Source organism: Rhinatrema bivittatum, chromosome 2 (genome assembly GCF_901001135.1).
Source record: "Rhinatrema bivittatum chromosome 2, aRhiBiv1.1, whole genome shotgun sequence".
Classification (NCBI taxonomy): Eukaryota; Metazoa; Chordata; class Amphibia; order Gymnophiona; family Rhinatrematidae; genus Rhinatrema; species Rhinatrema bivittatum.
Genome location: NC_042616.1, coordinates 760,965,789 through 760,978,989, shown reverse-complemented (window position 1 = coordinate 760,978,989; position 13,201 = coordinate 760,965,789). Strand labels below are relative to the sequence as shown.

The 13,201-nt window shown below is 44.7% G+C and overlaps 1 protein-coding gene across 2 annotated transcripts in view; it reads right to left on the bottom strand.

The window, feature by feature from the left end:
* TBC1D31 (TBC1 domain family member 31) overlaps positions 1-13,201 on the bottom strand; it is a 151,838-nt gene that overhangs the window by 82,278 nt on the left and 56,359 nt on the right. For both annotated transcript variants that reach the window (XM_029591966.1, XM_029591967.1), the window contains exons 10-11: positions 12,070-12,216; positions 8,323-8,456 (exon numbers count right to left, since the gene is read on the bottom strand). In XM_029591966.1, coding sequence (XP_029447826.1) covers positions 8,323-8,456; positions 12,070-12,216 — 281 coding nt within the window. The remainder of the gene's footprint in view (positions 1-8,322; positions 8,457-12,069; positions 12,217-13,201) is intronic.

Here is a 13,201-nt window from a genome sequence, read left to right as displayed (position 1 = left end):
CCCCACTAATCAATCTCTCTCTTTCTAGAGTCCCATCCACCCCATGTCTTGAAAAATCCACTCAAGTAATGTTGTCCCTTCCTTGGTTAATCCCACCAGTAACCCACCTGGTTTAGTTCTGGACAATCATAGACTCACTGTTTTAACTCAAGGACTAATTTTTTTTCTCTATTTCTCAATCTATATTGAAAGAATTGCAACCTCTAAGAAATAGGACCTGTCCATTATCGGTCTCTGTACAGTGCTGCATGTATCTGGTTGTATGCTAAAAAATCATAATAATAATACATAGTTTAATTGCAACATTGCCTGAGAGTTAGTTTGATTGTCATGTCAGTATCCATGGAAACTTGCACTATAGTAACGAAAACAAATGCAACCCTAAGGAATGAACTACTAAGGAACTGCAGAAACTGGGGTCTCTCCTACTGAATTCAAGAGCTGGAATCTATAGTTCTTGGGTCAGAATCTTTTCCTAAATACAGAAGGCAAAAGATCACATGCCCACCTATGCATACCAAATAGATATACCAGATAAATTAATATCCCCTTACCTTATCCATTGAAGATTTAATTAAAAGTATATAATCACTTTCTGAAAAGAAATAACCATAGAATACCACACATTTGACAGATAAGGGAGAGTCCTGTACTGGTCTGGCTAGACTCAAGGAAACTATCAGGTAAAAACCAATTTCTCCTTCCTCTTCATCCAGCCAACCCAGTCCAAATGCATAGGATGTACCTAAGCTATTCCTCAAGTAGGAGGGACACTGCAAAATCCGCTCCCAAGACCTCTGACCCAAAGGATACTTCTTCCCTGGTTTGAATGTCAAGCAAAGTATCTCAAAAAATTGCAGGGAAGACCAAAGCTTGACAAACAGCTTGTGTCCTGTTTGGGAGGATAGTCTTCTAACTAACAGGCCGATACAGAAAGAAACGTGGGAAAGCGGGCAAGTGCCCGCTCTCCCGGCGTGCACACAGGCCAGTGTCCTGGGTGCACGATCCAGTAAAGAAAAATATGCTAATTAGGGCCCGCAGTAAAAAGGAGGCACTAGGGACGCCTTATAAATTTTCTTGATACAATATAATTATTACCATGTTACAATGCCACTATGTATGTTCTTTCCTCAGACTTAGGTCCCCCTACCAAGCCCTTGCTACAATAGATATTCCCCGGTCACCCAAACCTAGTTCGAAACAGTCAGCCTTAGTTTCCAAATTGTTTAATAAGTTATTGTTACAATGCAATTATTCCCTTGTTCAGATGCCACTGTAGGCTCTTTTCTCAGAATTAACCTCCAAACTGTTCCCTTTTTCTCCCTGTTATAATGTCATAATGTAATAATAATAAGACATCTTAGTCATATTATTCCACGAGTTATAATGTAAACCGATGTCATATACCCCAATGAATGTCGGTATATAAAAACAAATAATAAATGTCCTATTTGCAATATCAACCATACTCTAATGATCACTGGTGCTCAGGTAGCACCTACCTGAACGTTAGAGACACTGTCTCCATTAGTGAGCACTAGATGGAGTATCAAACCCTCCCTTGTGGGTTTCATTACCATTTGTTTGAACAGAGTCCCTTGAAGGATATCCACTAGTTTTCTACTTCTTGTAGATTCTAAGGAAGGGATACCTCAATACACATCCAGCAAACTAAAATCTCCGAGTAACACTTCTCCCTTCTTTCCCACCTTTTGGATGTCTTCGATCATATCTCTGTCCATTTCTTTTGTTTGAGGCATCATCCTGTAAATCACTCCTATTACTATAGCAGAGTTACTGTATTCTGATTTCCAAAAATCTCTCACTTTTTCTCATCTCTGGTTGTGCTGGTGTCTAGCTATAGTGGTTTGAGATTTGTCTCTTTCAGTGTACACTTAGCCGAGGCTCCACCCACGATGGGGGCTCTGAAGGGCTGACGACCTCCGTGAAAGGACTTCCCCCAGAATGACCCCCCGAGGAGAAAAGGGTCTCTGCACCATGTAAGCCCCTCCTTGTCCGGCGAGCGATCGTCCCGAAAACACAGATGCGATAGAAAGGCAAGTTTGCCCTTAGGTCTGTCTTCAGCCAATTTATGCACTTTATTGTCACCTAACTGCTTCACTAGGTGCTCCAGGACCTCTCCAAATAATAGGCGTCCCTTAAAAGGGCAAAGAAGCCAGCTGGGACTTAGACGAAACATCCGCAGACCAGTTACAGAGCCACAGGAAACGCCATGCGGAAACCGCAGCCCCCATAATACAGAGGTCCATACCAAATCATACAAAGCATCTGCCACATAAGCTACCGAAGCTTCCAAGTGTTCTGCTTGCCCACCCTGGGAATCAACTGTCCATCCTGGAGACGCTGCACTCAGTGCAAGCAAGCTCTCTGCACAAAACTGGAGCAAATGGCCACCCGGAGACTCAGAGCTGCAACCTTAAAAGTTCGCTTGAGGTGGACCCCCAGCTTGCGGTCCTGAACATCCCTTCAGCGCCGCTGCTCCCACCACAGGAATAGTCATCTTTTTGTGACCGCTGAGACTGTCACGTCCACCTTGGGGAGCTCGAAGAGCTCCAAAGTGTCTTCTGGCAAGGAGTAAAGCTTCACCATTGCCCTGCCGATGTGTAAACCATTCCTGATCCACCATTTTCTTAATGGATGCATGATATGGGAACCTGGAGGGAGGGCTTTGCATAACCTCCAGTACCGGATCCGCCCCATCTTTGACAGACTCATCCCACGGGGACTGGAGTCCCAGCTCCTCCAGTACCTGGAGGATGAGTGGGGCAAGTTCCTCCCTACGTAAAAACCGGATGATTTTGGGGTCATCCCCCTCCGACGCAGGGACGAGGTCTGCATCATCCCCATGGGCGGTGTACGTAGCCCCTGGGTCCAACCCTGCCTCTCCTGACAGCATTGCCCCCAAGTCCGAGACCTCGTTCCACAAAGTGGGACAGGCCGAACATACCACCCTGGAGCCTGAGTTGTCCTGCAACGTCCCAGGCCCAACCGGCCACTTGGCCGGCTCAGGAGCCAAAATGGGAGGGATCTGACCCCCCCCCCCCCCCCTGGCTATAAAGGAAGGGCTTCCTGCTGTGCCAAAAAAGCCTGGTGTAACAGCAGGATAAATTCCAGTGAAAAAAGTCAAGAGGCCACAGGAAAAGCCTGCCAGCGTGGGGGACCCTGACCCAGGGCACCCTCTGAGTCCCCCTGTCCCCCAACAGGACCCAGATGGACTGGGGAAAGCGGGGGAGGGAAATCCCCATCCAGCTCTGAAAGCGCGGAAATGCCTGCAGGGATCCTAAAATGGCCGCCATTCCTGTGGTTAGAGGAATGGGAGGCTGTACGCGGCCCACAACGTCTACATGTGCTGAAATTGGCAAGGCTGCACTAGCACCGGCTCTCCTCCTTTTCGCGGGCAGCAGGAGCTCGGAGGGCCCCTGCCCCCGAGATACATGCCGCAGCGATTTAGCCTCCCTGGAGCTGCACCACACATGTGACAAGCCGACCCGCGCATCATTGCACCGCGGGAGGGAGAGAAAAAAGAAAAACTGACAAAGAACAGATCCCTGAAGGAGAAGCAACATGCGGGGGGTGGATGGGGGAGGAGGGCGAGCCATCCTTACCGCTGCCTTCTGCCTGGTAAACGAACCCTGCCCCTTTTTTTTTTTTTTTTTTTTTTTTTTAACTTTAATGAAGTTTATAGCCGGTCCCTTCTCCTAAAGCTGAAGAGAGCTGTCCAGCTCAATTCAGAAAATTAAGGAACAGAGAGGGGGGAAAAAAAAAAGACAACAGAGCCAAAAGAACAAGTCACTGAAATGACCTCGTGAGGGGAGGGATCTGTACCACCAGATGTACATCCCACAGCTACTCCGGAACCGGGTGTACAAAAGGGTCACCAACCCCCAGCCCGTCCGCCTCAACCAAATAGGGTAGGGATCCCTGATTAGGAACCCCAACCCCTGGGAGAAAGGCTCAAAGGAACAAAAAAAAAAAACCCCCAAAAAAACAAAACCTAGAAATAAATACTGGGCACACTGAAGAAACTGCAGGTCTATTCACCAGCTACCATCTGCCAGAGACAGAGAAATACTGAGGAACTGCAGGCGGCACCAGGGTATTTGAAGCAGTGTCAGTTTTACTTTCTCTGTCTCCATCTGCTGGCAAGGATGAATAAACCCAAGAGTCTGGACTGATCCGGGTATGTTCAGGGAACCATCACATTTTTCTTAACAAAACTGTTTCTCCATGAGTTATATTTCCTGAAACTAGACAAAATAAAATTTTCAGGAATGGAGACAATTTTCTACTACGCAGGGAGTTGTTACTGTAATAGCCTGCATAAATTTCAAATCACATACATACCATATTTTTCGCTCCATAAGACGCACTTTTTTTCCCCCCAAAAGTGGGGGGAAAATGTCTGTACGTCTTATGGAGCAAATATAAAAAAAAAATGTTGAGATTACTTACCTGATAATCTCCTTTTCCTTAGTGTATGCAGATGGACTCAAAACAAATGGGTATAGTGTGCTCGTGCTAGCAGTTGGAGACGGATCTGACGTCAGCACGAGTACTATACCCCCACAGGAAGTGCAGCAATTCAGTAATCTTCCTTGCAAAGCTGTTATGGATATATGAGTACTGACCGATCGATTAATTAAACAGGTACCCTGACCGATTGATAGTAGCTGGAGACCGCCAGGATTCTCAACCGGAAGGCATCGACACCCGGCAGGGTGGATGCCCTATTATAAGAAAGACATGGCTTACCATGAGTCTGTGAATCCCCATGTATGCCGGCAGCCGGGCAGGATGCTGAGTCCATCTGCATACACTAAGGAAAAGGAGATTATCAGGTAAGTAATCTCAACATTTCCTAGCGTGTAGCAGATGGACTCAAAACAAGTGGGATGTACAAAAGCTACTCCCGGACTGGGCGGGAGGCTGCCCGGGTCCGTTCAGGATTGCCCTCGCGAATGCAGTGTCCTCCCTGGCCTGGACATCCAGACGGTAGAATCTGGAGAAGGTATGGAGGGAGGACCACGTCGCCGCTTTACATATCTCTGCAGGCGACAGCATCCTAGTTTCTGCCCAAGAGGCCGCCTGCGCTCTGGTGGAATGAGCCTTGACCTGTAGAAGCGGAGGCTTCCCGGACTCTACGTAGGCTGCTCTGATAACTTCTTTGATCTAGCGGGCGATGGTGGGCCGTGAGGCCGCTTCTCCTTGTTTCTTCCCGCTGTGAAGGACGAACAGATGGTCCGTCTTTCGGACTACTTCTGTCATTTCCAGGTATCTGAGCAGCAATCTGCCGATATCGAGATGGCGTAGCAAACGCCCTTCTTCCGACTTCTTCAAACCCGCCGTGGTTGGCAAGGATATGGTTTGGTTGAGGTGAAATCGTGAGACTACTTTAGGTAAGAAGGAGGGAACCGTGCGAAGATGGCTAGCCTCTGGAGTGAGCCTGAGAAAGGGATCACGGCAGGACAGCGCTTGTAGCTCTGAGATGCGGCGTGCTGAACACACTGCCAGCAAGAACACCATCTTCAAGGTTAACAAAAGGAGGGACAGGCCTCGAAGAGGACGGAAGGCGTGTCCCGCTAGAAAGTCCAAAACTAGGTTGAGGCTCCACAGAGGTATGGGCCACTTCAGTGGCGGACGAATGTGTTTGACTCCTTTCAGGAAACGTGAAACGTCTGGGTGTGTGGCAATGCTGTTGCCGTCACTCCGTGGACCGTAGCAGGAAAGCGCTGCCACTTGAACCTTGATGGAATTGAGAGACAGACCCTTCTGAAGTCCATCTTGCAGGAAATCCAAAATGATAGGAATCTTAGCGGCATGTGGATTGGTGCTGTGAGTTTTGCACCAAGCTTCAAAGACTCTCCAGATCCTTATATAAGTTAGCGATGTGGAGAACTTGCGTGCTCGGAGGAGTGTATCTATTACCAGCCCTGAGTATCCTCGTGTCTTCAGTCTAGCCCTCTCAATGGCCAGACCGTAAGAGAGAATTGAGCCGGATCCCCATGGAGGATAGGACCTTGCCGCAGCAGGTCCCTGTGTGGAGGCAGGGGTAGTGGAGTCCCTGCCAGTAGTCTTCTCATGTCTGCGTACCAGGGTCTTCTTGGCCAGTCCGGGGCCACTAGAAGAACGAGGCCTCTGTGCCGCTGAATCTTGTGTATAATGGCGCCCAGCAGGGGCCATGGAAGAAAAGCATATAGCAGGTAGCTCCAAACTGCTTTGGAGACGGAAATTACTGAATTGATGCACTTCCTGTGGGGGTATATGTACCCGTGCTGACGTCAGATCCGTCTCCAACTGCTAGCACGAGCATACTATACCCACTTGTTTTGAGTCCATCTGCTACACGCTAGGAAAAATGTAATTAACTACAACCCCCCACCCTTCTGACCCCCGCAAGACTTGCCAAAAGTCCCTGCTGGCCCGCCAGCCATCCATTGCTCCTACCATGTGACAGGGGCTGACCAATGGCACCGGTAGCCCCTGTCACATAGTAAAGGCAAATCTCCCCCGAATGCCTGAGAGGGGGAGATCGCTCCCAGGACCCCTGCTTGACCTCCAGGGACTTTTGGCAAGTCTTGGGGGGTCAGGAGGGTGGGGGTTGTAGTTAATTCAATTTGAAAAGTTGGGGTGGGGGTGGGGTTGTTTTGTTTTTCACGAAATAGCCCAATAAACGTTTTCCGATGCGGGAAGTGGACCAAAATGGTCCTCCCCAGACCCGAAAACAAAACGGGGATGAAAAAAAATGATATGCACACCAATTAATGCCGGAATTGGATGCTCCATAAGATGCACAGATGTCCGGGAATGGAGCCGGTTTAGCACACCATTTTTTTTTTTTTTTTTAATTTTCCCCCTCTAAACCCTAGCTGTGTCTTATGGAGCGAAAAATACGATAAAAAATAATTTTAAAAAATTAAGTATCTATATTTCACCTTTCAGGCACTGGAGGTATTTCTCGGTCCCCACAATCTACATTTGTATATGAGGCAATGGAAGGTAAAGTGACTTGCACATGGTCACAAGTAGCAGCAGCAGATTTGAACCTTAGCTTCCCAGGTTGGCAGCCCATTGCTCTATGTACTAAGCTAACAGAAGCCACATCAGTTTTCAAAGGAAAAGCATGAGCATACATTCCCGGATAACATTCAGGGTACTGTAGGTATTTCCCTGTATCCAGGAGTGCTCACAATCTAAGCTTTTACCTGAGGCAATGAATGGGGAAGTGACTCGCCCAAGGTCACAAGGAGCACAGTGGAATTTGGGTTTGTGTCTTGTTCTTTTTCTTTGTTGTTTGGATGCCCTGACTACTGGCTGTTTCCATGCAAGCACAGCTAGAAATGCAAGAAATTCCTGATAACTGTCTTCAGCGGCACAGCTATCTTTGGAGCTCATCTGCTTGTAATTCCAGTTTTTCTTACTGAAACTCTGGGATTTTAAATAATTTGCTGACCTAATGCAAAGCTCTCCCTTTTCCCACCCCTGGGAATGCTACTGCTTGTAGAGTGCAAATTTATAAGCCAACAGACTATATGCACATAAGTTTACCTTCCCTATGCTGTAAAATGCTGAAGTTTTACACATTTGTTCCTGTTAGAGATTATGGGTAATCATATCAATCAATCATATCTAGAGAAATGAAGAACATGATATATGTTGAAAAATTCTATAAATATGGGTTCACTAGATCAAAGAATAAGATATTGTGGTTTGAAAAGGTTATTGTAAACACCATTCATAGTGAAGAAGTTACATGTCTGTCCCTAAAATAGGCTTCATTTCCCTCAAAAAATTAGGCAAAGGTGGAGAGAGGAAAAAGTGGAAAGACTGAAGAATGGCACATTTCTATAACTGAAGGGTGGATTGCATTTTTTTTTTTTTTTTTTAACATTTTGGGTAACTGGCTTTGCTTTTGCCAGACAGTTTGTCAGTACCTGGCTGGCTGGCAGGGGTAGGACTCATCTAATGAACCTCAAGAAATTATGGGGCAAATTACCATAAAAACAAATTAGTCATCAGGAACAAACAGTAACCCAGGTCTTGCAGGAAAATAAAACCTTGTAATAAAAAAATATTGGTTCCTTTCTGCACCATCCTTCCCCATTCTTAATGCCCACATTACCTTTCCTTGAAATGGTATCAGGAACCCTGCAGAGCTTGGCACAATCAGTGCATTTGAGAGAATGAGGTCGTAACCCATTCTCCTGGTGTGGTTCAATCCTGTCATGGTATGCCAAAACAAACCTAGCTGGAGAATGAGAGAAAGATGTTTTATAGTGCAACAGCTGCCTGATCCATGCTTACCTATTAATGTAGCAACAACTTCAAAGCAGATCAATTGATTGTTCTGGAATAATTTTACAAAAGGGAAGGCCAGAAGTGGAAGGTATGGAGTTTCACTAAAGATGGCAGACCAGTGAGCCAAAGCAGATAGTGTCCTGTAGAGAAGCAAAATCCCAGAGTCAAAGTTTCAACAAATGTTTACAATGATCAAAGAAGGTAACATTTAGATTACAACTATGAATCCTGAAGAAAGATAAGCCTGTATCTTTTTTATTTTTTTAGAAACTTATCCAATAATAAGCTGCAATAAAAAACAAACAAACCCTCCCTTCCCCCAAAAAAACCTCATAATGAAACTTTGTGGTGAAAAGAAGTTATACACTAACATGTAAGCGATATACATAAATACACATTGAAACATGGCAGAGAAAGACCATATGGCCCATCCATCCAATTAATTTAGCATTATAATTCTCATCACTTCCTTAGAGATCTCCTGTATTTATCCCATGCTTTCTTGAATTCAGATACTGCTTTTGTCTCCACCTCCTCCACTGGGAATTAGTTGTAAATGTGTACTATATTCAGTTCACAGACAAAACACTACCTCAGGCAAGGATCCCCGACCCCCTGCTCGTTCACCTCAGAACCGGGAGGGTTAGCCCCACCAGGGCCTAGCAACCTACTGGGAGGAATTCTATAAAGTATCTTCTTTGCTTATCCCTTTTTTTTTTTTCGGACTGCAGGGTTTGCACCTCTGCCATCTACTGGAGACAGAGAAATACTGAGGGACTTCAGGTGGCACACCAGGTTATATCAGAAAACAGAACAAAAGACGGTCTATGAAAGCCACGAAGCAGGTAAAAAGCGTAGACCAGTCGTCTTAGTTGTAAAAACAATTTTACTGGGAAGATCAAATTTAGAGACAAAACACCCGACTCTGGCCGAATTTCGCCTATCAAATGGGCTGCATCAGGGGCTACAATCATATATACTGACAAGTTGATCTAGCATCACTAATCGATGACTGATGTCTCATGGTTATTGATACATGGATTCGCTGAGCAGCATGTTAATACAAAGTATGTATAAGACTTAATTACATTTATGAACTCGTTTTGATTCTTGTTATATGTTAGAATAGGTGCAATAGTAATAACCATTATTTTATAAGAGTAATATGGGTAACTTTACAGACTTAACATTATTTACATAGAATTGCTACATAGTATTGGCTACATGTCCTAAGCATACATGGGTTTTATAGGGCTCAAGTTGCTATTTGTGTAGCTAAATAATCTCAGTATATTTGATTTAATACAGAAGTTTAAATAATTTAGAATTTATCATATAAATTCAAATTATGAATCATATTGAAATTATGTCTGCATTTATATCAGTGTAAATTACTGATTAGTGGTTACCATATATATTAAATTGTTGTTTATATCAAGTTGCTGCTGATGCGCTATCTGGAAGCACTTTTTTATCATCATTCACGCTGGAGATGAGGAAATTATGTTCCCATAGATCTGCAGAAGCACTAGGCAATAACAAAGGTATCTGCATACTTTTTTTCACATTATGATGGATGTGATTGATATACCTCCAGATTATTGATCAATTGAATGTTTCCAATAGATACACTTATTGCTGAATCAACAGAGTTGGACTAAGTGAGCCAGGTTATGTATATGAAACTGATTTTGTATGCAAAGATACAGTCTTTCAAATTATTTTTTTTCCCTCTTTTTCCCTCACTCATATGTTTCTAATTACTTACTCAATGGAATATATGTAATATCAGGATATTATGTGCAACTGACCGCTCATGACTATCTTCTATTTAACTCTATTTATGATTTTATTTTTCTATATTGAAAGACATTTTATTTTTATATATTGGAACAGTTTATTTATATAAGATTAGTTATATGTGTTGTATTAAGAATATAAAATTGTGACTATCTGTGAAGTTTGTGTGATTGTGTACTTTAATTTGTTTCATTATGTTGTTCATTGTAGCCCCTGATGCAGCCCATTTGATAGGCGAAACTCGGCCAGAGTCTGGCATTTTGTTTCTGAACTTGATCTCCTCAATAAAATTGTTTTAACAACTAAGACATCTGATCTTCGCTTGACACCAGGTTATATGGCAGTGAGAGTGAAATCTTCTCTGTCTCCATCTGCTGGAAGGGAGGCAAAACCCAGGAGTCTGGACTGATCCGGGTATGTACAGGAACACAAGTGATACTGAGTCAGTCCATCCCTTCAAAAAAGACGCAATATGGAAGTGTGGTTCTTTCCCTCCAGAGGAACTTCACCTTTCTCTAATTATGCATCATTCTCACCCAGAGAAAAAAAACTCTTGGAACTCTCTTCAGGGAATCCTCGGAGGGAGATCCACGCTCCGCTGGGAGTCCCTCCTCCCTTCCTGCCCTATGACGTTTCCTACTTCGGGTGCAGGGAGGGAAGGCACAGGGGGTTGCAAAAAGGTCTGAAATTGCCTCTGGAGCTGTGCCTGTCCCTTGCAAAAAGCCTGCAACCCTTTCAAAATTTCCTGGAAAATCATTGTCTAGGGAAAGGAAGAGAAATCCAATGCAGGAGCAGCAGCACCTACTGCACCCTGCAAGCCACAACCCTGGGGCCTGACAGCTCAGAGCTAAAGGGGGCGGGGGCCCCCAACTTCTATTTCAGGGCTCTCTTGTTGAAAAATGGCCACCGGAGCAGGCAGGGAGGTAAGAAAGTCAGCCTCTATTCACTGAACCCCGCTCTGAACCAGACCCCCCCCCCCCACCCACCAAGGGAAAATCCCAGCCATCCAGATCACCGCAGGCCACAGAACACTCATGGCACACGTTCATGGCCATTCCTAGCTAAATCTCTCTTATGTGGCATGCTCAGCACTGCGCGGTCTTCCTCCCATGCTCCCCAGACTCGCATCTGTCCCAAATGCGGCTGCGGTTAAAAGTCAGTGCCCAAAAAATAAAGATTACTCTCACGGGGCTGAGCTGTCTTTCGCAGCTGCACCAGAGCTTCCTTCCACTGCTGCTGCGCAGCTCCTCCATCGGTCCCTCTGACTTTAATTCACTTTATTGAAACAAACAAGCCAAAATTAAAGCTGCTTTCAAAGGACAAACAGAGAGGAGAAAGGAGAAACAATAGAAGGGAAAGAAAGGAGGGAGGGGAATAAGAAGAGATCCAAACCCAGACCCTCCTAAAAGTCCCCTAACCCTCACCTGCTCAACAGACAGAAAGAACCAAGCTCTTACCTCTAGAGCCCCAGGTACCTTCTCCTGCAGTTACACCTCTCCTGCTATGAAGACATAGGGCCTTATTGCTCAACTAAGGGAGGGAGAAACCAGTTTTTCATCTCAGGAGCCTGGGGTGAAACAGGCCTGAGTCCACCACACGGGATGCTTGCCTACCATCTGCTGGAGACAGAAAATACTGGCAGGCTCGTGTTAGCAGTTGTATATAAGGGGTGACATCAGCAAGCCTTTTGATCTCTGTCTTCTTCTGCTGGTTGGCATGTACAACCTGTTTGTCTGGACTGGGCTGACTGTATGCAGAGGAATTCAGATTTTATATGGTACAAGGACACAATACAAGTGGTACTGAGTTACTTGGGTTAATTAGGGGAATTAGGTATCTGGAAAAGCAAGTCAGAATAAGTGGGTTTGTAGCCAAGATAAGCTTTTGGCCAGCTTCTGTAACTGTGAAGTAAACATGCCACTTTCTAGATGCAATTTTGCATATATTACTTACCTTTGCAAGATCCGCAACAATTTCATGCTTTTGATGGGGTATTCTTTATGAAGGTGCACAAATGCTCCGTGGGTACCTTTATCTATCAGACTACTCAAAGCAACATGGTTTTCTGGCAGCTGCAGTAAGGAACGCCAAATAAACATCCTGCAACATAAGTGCACATTTCATATACCAGCTATTCTGAACAACTAAGAGCAGAAGATCTCACACATTTTAAATTTATTCTGAGTAAAAATAGCAGCCGACACCCTAAACTGGCTTAACACAGCAATTATACAATTTACCTAAATGGCTATCTCCAGTATCATATGCTCTGGTATATTCCACTGACTGGGCTATATTAACCACTCAAGTATAATTATATACTGGTGTTAGATTGTCTCACTCATTTGCTGCTGAATCTTTTTTGTTTTTTTTGCTTTGCATATAAAATAAATTTAAAAATCACTCTCCCTTTGACTGTCACCAAGAAACCAGGCAAATCAATGTCCACATTTATCTTATGAGGCCAAGAAGGGTTCAGTAACTTGACTTCTCAAAATGTTGTAGAATCCCAGTACTATTCCTATGGTGGGTAATGCCCTTTTTTTAGATATAACATAGCAATTAATAAAAATAAGCACCATTTACCTCACACCCTTCCTAATAAGACCATCTGCTTCCTTAGCCTTCTGACAGCCCTCTGCATCTGTCCCAGTCCCAAAAATGCTTGAAGTTAAACACAGCACTCAAAAACTAACATCTTGATTGATAGATTAATCCAGGCCATCAACTAACAGGAAGTTGGGCTGACCTGATGGTCCAGTGGCAATGCTGCTTGCTGCCACGCAGATTTATATTGGCTTCTGGCCCTAGCTCCTGCTCCACAGGATGACTGGGGAAGTAGCGTTCACAGTCCAAAGGAGGATCAGGGACCCAACCATAGTGCAATAATGACACCGGTTGACAGACTCATTTGGGCTGGACTTCAGAGGTATTTGCCTCTTAGTCAGAGGATTGTCGGAAGGAGGAATAAAATGGAGAACCCCCACCAGCTGCAAATTAATATTCATGGCACTTTAGTCCAGTTAGAACACATTCCAACTAAACTGAAAGATCAAAATGAGCAAGAGGAAGCTAGGTGGTCTAA